This window comes from Protopterus annectens, chromosome 11.part0 (genome assembly GCF_019279795.1).
Source record: "Protopterus annectens isolate FY-2018-M chromosome 11.part0, PAN1.0, whole genome shotgun sequence".
Classification (NCBI taxonomy): Eukaryota; Metazoa; Chordata; order Ceratodontiformes; family Protopteridae; genus Protopterus; species Protopterus annectens.
This window is the reverse complement of record NC_056745.1, coordinates 1,452,988,333-1,453,000,511: the sequence shown is the minus strand read 5'-3', so window position 1 is coordinate 1,453,000,511 and position 12,179 is coordinate 1,452,988,333. Positions and strand designations below refer to the sequence as shown.

At 39.7% G+C, this 12,179-nt stretch overlaps 1 protein-coding gene across 1 annotated transcript in view; it reads left to right on the top strand.

Annotated features, from left to right (window-relative positions):
- LOC122815899 (alpha-aminoadipic semialdehyde synthase, mitochondrial-like) overlaps positions 1 to 12,179 on the top strand; it is a 1,132,937-nt gene that overhangs the window by 350,691 nt on the left and 770,067 nt on the right. Inside the window, exons 7-8 of the mRNA XM_044088745.1 lie at positions 10,174 to 10,252; positions 10,681 to 10,808. Of these exons, the coding sequence (XP_043944680.1) occupies positions 10,174 to 10,252; positions 10,681 to 10,808 (207 nt within the window). The remainder of the gene's footprint in view (positions 1 to 10,173; positions 10,253 to 10,680; positions 10,809 to 12,179) is intronic.

The following is a 12,179-nucleotide window of genomic DNA, read 5'->3' as shown; positions in this document are numbered from 1 at the left end:
ACATGGCACCACTGACTACCAGTTCAGCGCATTGCTGTGTGATGCCCTTGAGGTTTCTGGTATAGCTGAAGATGGCCTTATGTTTCCCTTTTACCTGGGAGGCTATCTTAACCTAAAGGTTGGCTTTGCTTGACTTAATTAATCCTCATATTTGCCTTTTTAGTTTGTTGAGAGAGTTTTTATTTTTATGGGACTTACCCTTCCTTATCGTTGCCATATTTTTTTCCCTTTTGTTGTATATCCTTTCTAATTTAGGATGCCACTAGGATGGTTTGTTTCTGGGTCTAGTCCTGAACTTACTTCTGGAAGATACAGCAGCCTCTATGCAGTCACTGACATGGTTGTACAGAGTTTCTGAGAACAAGTCAGCATAGGCTGCTGTGCTATCTGGATTTGGAGGTGCACTGAATTTTGACAAGCCATCATTTAAAAATGATAATTTGCCTTGAAATAATTACTAACTATTATTGGTTTTAATGGGATTATGGAGTTTATTTTGATTTTGAAGGAACAGCTTTATGATTGGGCTGACCAAGAAGGAATACACATGGGGGCGGTGCAGCATTCTTCCATATTTGTGAGCTTGAGGTCCAGTATGTTGGAGCTTCTAGTGGGTGTATTCACTATTTCATCAAGGGTGCTTGTATTTACAAACTCTGGAATCTCAGGAATCTCTGTGCATGTTGATTTGAGGCTGTATAGGATTCCTGGTTTATAGAGGAGTAATTAAGGTCTTCCATGAGTAGGGTGTTAGGTTGGATGGTAAGTGACTCCAGTAGGTTCAAGTATGCATTGCAAGCATCTTGGTATAGAGAGTGACCTATAGTTGGCTAGGATATGGTACAGGATTTTGTTTATGGTGATCTGCATGTAGAGGAACTCCAGCACTTCACCTTATATGACCACATTGTTTGTTTTTGATGTATATTGAGACACCTCCACTATTAGCCCTTGTTTCTGCAGATACTGGTCTAAAAGTGTGAAAGGCACTGAAACCTTGCACTAAAAAGGTATTTTCTGACACTTCAAACCATATCTCAGTAATCATACAGATCAATATATTCTTGAGTGTGAGGAGGGCTTGGAGGGAGTGCAGTTTTTTATTTAGGCTTCTGGCACTGAGAAGTAACATCCTGAGGTTTAGTTGAGTTGTTTGTGCTATGTCTGTAGGTTTTTCAATTTGGCATTGCCTAAAAAAGGGACTATGGGATTGGATAAAGTTGTATCCAGTATTCAAAAGCCTAAAGGGGAGAGATGCAGACCATCCTTGGCAAAGCAATGTGGTCTATTAGCCATATTCATCCAAGCTGAAAAATGTTGTATCCCCTTAGAATGACACCAGAAAGACAACCAGTTGTTTAAATCAATCATTTTTTGTTATCGTTGTTTTTCCTTTTACACCCTTATTATTATATTTGTGTATATAGCTTTGTTTAATTCCATTGAGTACATTATTATTTCTTATCCATTGTACCCATGACATTATTTTGCTCTGTATTATTGTAAACTTGTCTTGTCTCAACTTGTATGTCTGTTTGGGGCTTTTTCCCTCGGGTCTCCACTGAAAAAGGGTAAATTCTTTCCTAGCTGGACCAACCTGGTTAACAAATGCAAAATAAATAAAATATTGTGGGATCATCCTTGGTGAAGGTAATCTGCTGCTCAGTGCTAGGCTCATACCAGCCTGAGACACATAGTCGGAAAGCTCAGTACTGTCTCTTTAAATATAGTACAGAGAGATACATCTCTGTTCATTTATACCTACATAGACTAAGATAGAATCATACCGGTACCTGTGGTGTAATGTGTTTAGTGCATGCGTGATTTGGCGTATCCTCACTACAGATAAGCACAAACAGTTTTCTTCTCCTCCTTGTTCAGGCTGGTTAGAGCGGCATCATCATATCTTACAATGGAGTCCCTTATGACAAATTCCTGGGAGGTGTGTTTGCTTGCCTTAGGGTCTTAGTTTTTGGGGATCCACTAAGACTGACAGTATGTGTGGTAGTTGTTGTTTTTTCTGAGTGCCTTTGGGCTTGCTGATGCATAACTTTGATAGTGGGTGGTCTAGGCGATCTTTGTTGTTTAGGAAGATTGCTTTTATGTGCCTCAGCATACATAACACACACTCCATTACCAAGCACCTAACACACTCAAAAATAAAATATCCCTAAGATACCATAAGCAATTTACTGTGTATATAAAACATATCCTAAACACCTTCTATAAACTAGCCCTCGCTGGAGACATCCATCCAAACCCTGGTTCTCCCAAATCCAACCCAACCACAAACCCTAGTCCAAGCAACCTCCCCCCACAACGCAACTCCTAGCCAACAAGAAAACAACAGACCTACTTAGCAGAAGCATATGCAATCAAATCCAAGAACTACATGCCAGCATAAGCATATACTCCCCAGATATTCTCTTCCTAACTGAAACCTGGCTCAAACCTCACATCAAAAGTGAGGAAATACTTCTACCTGAATACAGCATCCTTCGCATAGACAGATTGTCAAAAAAGGAGGTGGTGTAGCATTGATATTTAAACACCACCTCAATATTCAACTCCTGAACTCATCTGCCCGTCACCACAACAATGAAGAAATCCTTTATGCCAATCTCAAATTAAACATAAACAAAACAATCAATATCATAGGATGCTATTTCCCACCAGGGCAAAATATTACACCCCTAGAAAATGTCCTGAGCTGGGCTACTCTATCTCTACCCCAGGAAACCATCATTCTCGGTGACTTTAACATCAACTGGCTATCCTGTAATAAGAGTCTCCCAACCATTCACCTTAATCTCCATGGGTTAACTCAACTCATTCAATCCCCTACCCGAATCAACAAAAACCCTAACAATCATACCTTACTTGACTGGATCCTAGTCAACAAAGCCCCTCACTCTTACCTAGCAGGCTGCTTACCTGACACTCTTAGTGACCACTCCCCCACTTTCCTAATTCAGCACTACACAAACAGTCTGAAGCCCATTATCCACAGGCAAATACAGAACAAGTCCAACTTCAACCCCAACTCCTTCATCTACTCCCTGCAAAAAAATTAACTGTCACCACTAAAATACCTCAACCTAGATGAGGCTGTCCACTTCTTCAACAGTACCTTCCTCTCCATCCTAATCACACATGCTCCTGTAAAAAATGCCAAAGTCAGATCCAGGCATGCCCCATGGTTACAAGAGACCACCAGAACCCTAATGAAATCCAGAGATAAGGCCTGGGAGCAATGGTGACTAACAAAATATAACTCAGATAGGCAGTCATTCCTTGAACTGTCAATAACGCCAAAAAGCATAAAAAATTAGACAAATCCCTCTACTATAAATCCACCCTAAACTCTACCAACCACAACCCTAAGCAATTCTGGTCCACTATTAACACTATCCTCCACCCAGGGAAGGTTGATACCCCCCAGCCGTCCATTCCCCACTCCTGCAGCAATATTTCTGAATCCTTCAACAAACACTTTACTGAAACTATAACATCTCTAAACAAACAACACTTCCCTACAACAGCCCTCCCAACTCCTAACCCTAACCCCCCCCACTCCTCTTTTCTTCTTCACCTTAGTACCTACCTCTAATATAAAAAGACTATTGTCAAAACTTAAACTCACCAAACACGCAGCTGACAACCTCCCCTCTAAATACTTGAAAATTGCAGCTGATACACTAGCCTACCCAATTTCAATTCTAATCAAACATTCCATGACAGAAGGCTATGTTCCCTCGATATGGAAAATATCCCACATAATCATTCCCCTCCACAAAGGCACCCCTTCAACCGACCTCTCCAATTAATGCCCCATTACTATCCTCTTCCCTCTCTCCAAGATACTTGAAAAATGTATCAACACCCTGGTCTCCAACTACCTCCTAGCTAATAATCTCCTCTCCAAAACCCAACATGGTTTCAGGCCATATCACAGCAGTATCTCCGCTCTGCTCTCCTTCACCAACACTATACTTCATCACAAAAACAATGGCCTCTTCTCTACTGCCGTATGTCTAGATCTCTCAAAGGCCTTTGACATGGTATCTCATGAGCTACTACTCTCTACTCTCCCCAACCTCTCCTTCTCACAATCAGCCTGCAACTGGTTCCACAGCTATCTGCATGGACACCAGCAATCAGTAATCTGGGACAATAACATATCACCTCACCTCCTAGTTACCCTCAGAGTTCCCCAAGGCTCTATCCTTGGCCCTCTGCTATTCTCACTTTTCGCTAACAACCTACATACTGCCACCACACAAGCATCTCTTATACAGTATGCAGATGATACTCTCATCTGCTCTGTCCCCACTCTACCAGAACTACAACAAATCACACAGGAATCATTCTCTTCTGTAGAAAGCTGGCTATCCAATACTCAACTCCTACTCAACCCAAGTAAGACAAAACTTCTCCTGTTCCAACCTTCCAAAGCCACCCAAAACACCCCCACTTCAACATTCTTGCCAAAGAAAATACCATCATCTCTCCATCAGAACACACAAAATTACTCAGTGTGGAAATAGACAACAAACTTAGATTTGACACCCACATATCTCTCACAATAAATAAAAGTTCACAAGCCACTTCAACATTCTTGCCAAAGAAAATACCATCATCTCTCCATCAGAACACACAAAATTACTCAGTGTGGAAATAGACAACAAACTTAGATTTGACACCCACATATCTCTCACAATAAAAAAAGTTCACAAGAAACTTGGTGCATTATATAGAAGCCGCCAATTCCTAACCAAGGTGCTAGAACTCCATAGCCAATTCACAGCTAATCTCCACCCTACTCTATGCATCCCCCATACTTACCAACCTTAAACAGACAGACCTACACAAGCTGGATGCTTGTTACAACAAAATTGCTAAATTTTCCACTGGAACCTCCTACCGCAGCCATCATTGAATCTCCCTTAAAGAACTAACCTGGCTAGAACTCCCACAACTCCTTCACCTTAATCAACTCACCCTCACTCATAAACTTATTAACCACCCCCTTAACATTCCTTCCCTTCAAACCCTTCTCCAACTCTATCACCCAACTAGGCCACTAAGATCAAGCAACAAAAATCAACTCACTGTTATCAAACCCAAAAGCTCAGCAGGAGAAGCCATATTTTCATGTACCAGATCTAAACTTTGGAACAATCTTTCACCCTCTATAACTACTCTACCTTCCAGCATCCTTTTCAAGACTGCGCTCAAATTCCACTTAAATTTGCACTGGCTTTGTCTTTGTTCTAATCCAGATTAACACCCCCACCCTTACCCACCACCTAGACTCTTAACCCAACTATACTACCGCCACTACTAACCACAGTCAGAATTAGCTGGTTGTCTTTACATACTTTAACATCTTGTCTGACAATTTTGTTACTAATATTATAAATGACAAGAAACTACCTTAACTTGCAACATTTACTGTATATACTGTTGATAATCAATATCTTGTTATTGTATTAAAGCCAACAACCTGTAATGTTGTTTGCTATTGCTACAACTTTGTATCTCTATTTATCGTGTACATGATGTGGAGCTTTTCTCCCAGGGCATCCGCTGAAAAAGGACCTGCGTCCAGTCAGAATTTCCCAGTAAACAAATGTAAATAAATAAATTAATCTATGTGCATGTTGTGCGTTATGTGAGGTTGGAATTGTTTGCATGGTTTCAAGAACCTGATGTACACTTGTATGCGAGGGTTTAGCCTCCATTGTCATTGTGTAAGTACACCTCTCACATACTATGTCTGCTTCTTTAAAGATTAACAGGTTGTTGGTCAACATGAGACAATTACTACTTTGTTTCAAGGTGCCCATATCCAGCAAGCCGGCTACAGAGAAGTTAAGAAATTGCACATCCATGCTGTCCAGTCCTTTGACTGGTGCACTACAAGGAGGTGGTGTATTGGGATTAGAAGGCTATTAAGGCTTCTTTGTTGGTGCAGACTAGTAAGGGTGCTTTATTTGGGCAGATTATGCTAAACAGTGCTAAATTCTACTAACTTTAATGTTTACACAATACTAACTTCTGCTAAATGTGTAGGTATTGCTACTCAACAGCCAGTTAACTGATCTAAGCTTGTCGGCAGGCAAGGTATTTGCTCTATATTACTGCTTTACAGGATGCAGTTTTCTGGACTATTCTAGAGGTAAATGTGCTTTCTAGGTGTTTGTTACTGTACAGGGTACTTGCTAACTCACACAAATGCGCAAATTTTATAGCAGCACAGAAAACTAACTAATGAGCCCCCAGGCCAATAAAATGACTAAACTACAAGACCTTTTGTATTTTTACAAATTCAGAAAGACCAAGCAAACCCACAAAACCTTAGCTTTTGTGGGTAGCCACATTCTTTGATTTCCTGTCCTGAAGGAATATTTAACTCAAGTTAAGTATTTCTGCCTTTAGTAACTTGAACTGAAGCTAGTGTGTTGTTGCTGTAGTATTACAGGTGTGGGGTAGCCACATTATTCTTCTTTAGTAACTTGAACTGAAGCTAGTGTGTTTTTGCTAGTAATTACAGGTGTGGGGTAGCCACATTCTTTGATTTGGTAATAGAGAAGAATTTTTATACCTTTATCTGCAAAAAAAAAAAAATACTGTTTTTGTTTTGGTGTGTGGCCTCTTGGTGGCCTTGAAAAACTGCTCGCCCTGCCCTGCCTCTCTGGGCCATCTTTGCTCACTCACCAACTGAGTGCAGAGATCATATTCTGATTTCAGGCACTCCTACTGTGTACACAAAGAGCATCTGGGAAACAGACAAAAAATTAAGCTTATTTCGTTCAGATGCTGCTTTAACTGTACTTGTGTTTTTTTACTTACTTCATTACTCTTCAATTACCATTTTAATGTACCAAAAACTTTTATTATTAAGCTTGGTACTTGGGTTTCTGAGCCTTTCTTTTGCTTGCTAAAGGTTGTTTGGCTTTGAGACTGAGTTGCACACTGAGGGTGTTGTGGCAGGCAGCTCAGGTAGCTTCAGGTAGGAACTGCTGGGAACTGCTGAGGCTCAGCTGTTATTGCCCTAAAAGTGTATTGTTTCTATAAAGCGCACTTGCTTGGCCAGTTATTTTACATTTTACATTGCGGTCTGGGTCTGCACTCTTGTGGGAGGAGAGGGCTGCCTCTGCTCCCTTCTGAGCTGGGGAATTTGGTTAAAGGCTTATATATGCATATTATCTTGAACTGCTTCTACCGGTTGGTACTCTTGTTTGCTGTAGCATAGACTATTGTATCTGCTGGATCTAGCTTTGTTTGTGTAACTTGAGCATCAATCCAGACATTCCTTCCGGTCCAGCTGGTGAATCTGGGAATCTTTGAGGCATGTTATAACTGCCTCATGTACACAGACAACCCTCAAATACTTAGAGATGCAGCTATTTAGCCAAACTGGCGGCTGAGCTCTCTCAACTCAGGACTGGCAAGACTGAAAGACATAGAGGAGCTCTGATGATTATGTAGCCCAGGCAGGTATGACCCTGACCCTGAGCAGTATCCTTCCTTCTGATGATCAGCTTGGTATGTCATCCAAAGGGATCTGGTGTCTTTGGTCGATCCAGTACATGTCTTTGAAGCCCACAGCGGACGCACACAAGGGCTTGCACCTCTGCACCTGGGATTGGCCGGATTCCTGCTATCCCTTTTAGTGCCCATTTGTTTTTTAGCCAAGGGCAGCAAGGCTCAAATTCTAAACCTACCAAAACAGAAAGGAACTGAGGGGGGTATGCTGCTGCTGCTTGCCAGAAATGCCACAAAAAGTCTACGACTCTGCGGCCCTTTGGGCCCTTCTCAGTATGTGTCTGTGCTGTAACTGAAGGCTCTACTTGAACCCTCCTAAGAGGCCCCGCACTATTTTAGGCACACCATATCATTACTCTCATACCCCAAAACCCGACCACACAAAAAAGGAGGGGGGTGTAAAAATATTCATAAAGGATGCACACACCCAGGGGTGGCCACACCTAATCTAGCAGTACGGAACCCATCAGGTGCAAACCAACCCCAAAAAAAACCATCGCAAAAAAAAGGCATGGCATGCTGGGCTCTTCAACTCCAGAACAAAGAACAGCCTTCCACTCAACTGAAGCACACTGAGGGTATAAATGTATTCCAAACACACACCATCATATTGGGTGACTTCACCCTATAGAATGGAACATTACTCAAGCCCTAATGTTTTGAGCCAAACGGTTCCTGGAGTTCATAAATTATTAAATTAAATGCAATGGAACAACAATGTACCACGAGAGGAGAGAGAAAATATACTAGATCTCATTATCACAAACAAATGGGACAAATGCTCCAATAGATCGTATATCCTCATTTGTGAGATCTGGGATAAAACTAATCCTGGAAAAATCCACATCCCCCCCCCCCCCAAAACAAACAAAACACACAAGAAGAAGAACTCTAAAGCAAACTTCACACCAAGACTGGTGGTGGTGTATCCAATCCCCCCTCCCCCTGAGCCAGTGGGAACCCACCCAAGCTAGGAAGGAGCCCAAACAAATGCCTCTATGAACCCAGGACTGCATGGATCAGGCAATCCCAAAAAAAAACCAAACTCTTTTTTCCAAAAAGGGCAAACATCCAGTCTGGTGGACCCCAGCCATTAACAAACTTTCTATTACATGATAGAATAATCCCAGTCCTCCTGATGTAAAAATACAGTAGATCTCCTGCTCTCTCTAAAAAAAACACAGCAGTCGGAACCGAGACTGGATGGTGATTGGTTTGCTACATGAGCTAATGAGGAATTTATTGTTCTACATCAGAAGTACAGGCCAACATGGGGGGGGACTTTTTGAGCTGACAAAAACGACGCTAGAACGCAAGAGCCATAGTGTGGTGATGCGGACATGGGATGATGGATGACAGGAAGGGACTCTGAACCACAAGCTGGGTGTGGCAGCAGCATGGCCTCAGTTAAGCCAAAAAAAATGTATAGTCATACTCTTCGAAAAACAAGGTAAACCCAAGCTACCATATAGGTGGCAAGCACCACTAGACAGAAGAGGTTTAGAGGGGGGTGGGGGGTTCACAGTGGCCTTTCTTTGACACTCACCACTCACGGAATAAATTGGTTAGAAAGACCTTCTTGCCCCACCTGATCATGAAGGGATTCACATCCAGATCTAGTGAGGTCATTGTTCCCCTGTACTGGAGAGACCCCAAAAGTTCCTCACCAAAGGAGAATAAAAAAAATCATGCTGCCAGACTGAAGAAACTCAGACTTCTGAAACCCAGCCTCAGTTGTGCCTGCTCTCCAAGTTCAGAGACATGTGCCTGACATAGCCATGCATGTCCAAATTAATGGACATGCTCATGCTCCAAAAAATCCACCAAAACCACTAGAGCAAGAGACTGTAAACCTTACAACACACATATATAAATAGGATGTGCTGGGTATAGATTTATCACTCAGACTCCCCCTATGCTGTGGAAAAATCCGGTCCATGAGGCAGAGAGCACCTCGCTGGCTCTGTTCAAGAAAATCTTGACCTGTGGTGGGGAGATCGTAGGTTTTATCCCTGATCATCTCTGTGTCACTGCTGGACAGAGGCACAAACAAACTAATGGGCACAGTATTTTTATGTTGATACAAACCACATAATCAACTAGCTGGAAATCCCTTGGTGAAGGTGATTTGAAGGCAGTCTTTCAGCAGTAACAGAAATAACAGCATTTCTTTTTATTTTTCAAAAATACAGTGAAATGCACACATATAAGCAGGAAGCAGTAATGATCACTCAGAATAACTTAACCAACTGAGATTTAGCAATTAAAGGTCATTTTCTTTGTTTAGACAGCACTTGAAACAAGTAAAACACTTCTGGACCCTAAGCTTTTCTTTTCTTTAAAAAACTGAACAGGAAAAACATGTAGTAAAGGAGGTTTACTGAAGGGCAATACTGTTTACTGAGTGGCAACTCAATATCATGAATCTAAGCAAAACTATTTTACTTTTGATTAAAAAGAATGTTTATACGTCTGTCAGGGGTCACCTGGCTCAAAACACCAATGTTATATGTTTGGCAGCTGTAAATATTTTACTAATCTGTAAATAACAGTAATTTTTTTTTTTTAAGCAGAAGTAAAGGTACAAATTTTACTAATGCCTCTTCTTGTTATTTTTAAAAGGGAGCCCAAGAAGTATTTAATGCACTGCCTTGTGAATTTGTGGAGCCTCATGAACTGAAGGCAGCTTCAGTAACAGGAGGTAATAAAATCCCTTTCTTAAACTGGAACAGTACTGTATTAAATGAATGCTTGCTTCAAAAATTTGCTTCACATACTGTACTTCAGTTTATTTAATTTTCATGTACATTATTCACTTGTATTGCCACTTTGCTCTATTAAAGATGAGTCTCTTCCAATGATGTAAATAATTCGAATTTTTCTTTATTCCTTTCTTCATTTAGTTATTTAGTTATTTTTGTTGTCCTTTGATTGCTTGTTAAAGATGTATTAATGTGCAGTTGCTTTGCAATCCAAGGAGCTTCAGCTAAGTGATTTTACAGGACAGGCTGTATAAGTGTAGGATGCTGGACTCTGTCCCAGTCTCAGTTAATACTGTAACATCTATCTCATATTACCAGGACAGAACACATCTTTTGAGAATGTTGTTTATTTATATATTTTTTTCAGATCTAAGGAAAGTGTATGGGACTGTCTTAAGTCGGCACCATCACTTTGTAAGGAAAAGTGATGGCTTGTATGATCCCCAAGAGTATGAGTTATACCCAGAACTCTACACATCACGTTTCAATACTGATGTAAGTGCCATATCTGACAAATCTGAAAAAATGCAATTAGTATAGTGAAAGGCCATTTTGTTTCTTCCATCAGAACTGTTTGGCAGAGTTTTCACTTTCTTATTTCAGACTGTATAGCTACTGATTTGGGGTGGGGGGGTTAATCTGAGGAGGTGGGGAATACAAAAATATTTTGAAGGATATATACTTGCTTTTTGTTTCCTTATTTCAGTCATTCATCAAAATAAAGTTAGTAATTACGGAGCCTAACAGTTTGAAGTTTTAAAGCATGTTTAGTCTTTTAATATAATTAAATAGACTAAGCTATTTATGTTAGTCGACTTTGGATGAATGCAACTAAACACCATTTTCTTTTTTTTATTTAAATTATTTTCATTTTACTATACTGCAATAATACAAATGATACCTTTTAATGCCATAACAAATAATGAAAATAACATAAATAACTATATACAACATTTACACTGGCCTGAAAAAGAATACAAAAAAAATAAAGGAGTACTGGCTAATAATAACAACTAAAGAAATAAGTAACATAATAAAGACATATGAGACAGAAACACTAGAGAGAGTTAAAGTCCATTTGAAGAGTTTCAAGGAGAAATTACTTTTTTCCAATGATTTTTAATAAAAGGCTTGGGATAAATCCTGGATTCCTTGATCATGGTTTCCTTAAGTGCTGCTTCTTTCAGTAAAGATAACAATTCTTCAAGAAGTGAAGAATCAATGGAATTTATTTCCTAGTGATACATTGTGTAGCAATTGCAAGTATGACTTTAATAAAAACAAGTTATCTTTATTCAAAGGGTAAGCATCATTAATATTAAATAAAACTAAGGCGTTAGTTACCTGGAAAAGGTCTGAAAACAGAGCTTTTAAAAATTATTTCTGTCACTCCAAAATTGTTTTAACTTAGAGCAATCAAAAAAGATATGAGGCCAGTCAGCTTTAGAGATTAGTGAGCATCTACAACAGGAAATGTTACTAGATTTATTAAATTTAGCTACCTTGTCTGGTGTGAAGAAAGCGCTGCATAAACATTTCCATGTAAATATATTCCAGTATTGGGACCAGAAAGTAAATTTAACAGAAGACAGAATGTTGAATTTATTTTCTTGAGATAAGAGAAATGACCCAAAGTGATAAGATGCCAAAATCTATGATGTGTTTTTTACAGTTTATTAAAATTTTACATAACTTTGTAATAATGTTGTCAATGTTAAATGTATTGTATAAAATGTCATATAAATAAGTTATTAATTTAGGTTTATCTTTAAAAGAGGAATTACTAATTATTTTGCAGACATCCTGAGAATAAATTAATATACTTTCTAAGAGTAGCCAATCTTGGAATGAAAAATCAAATACTTT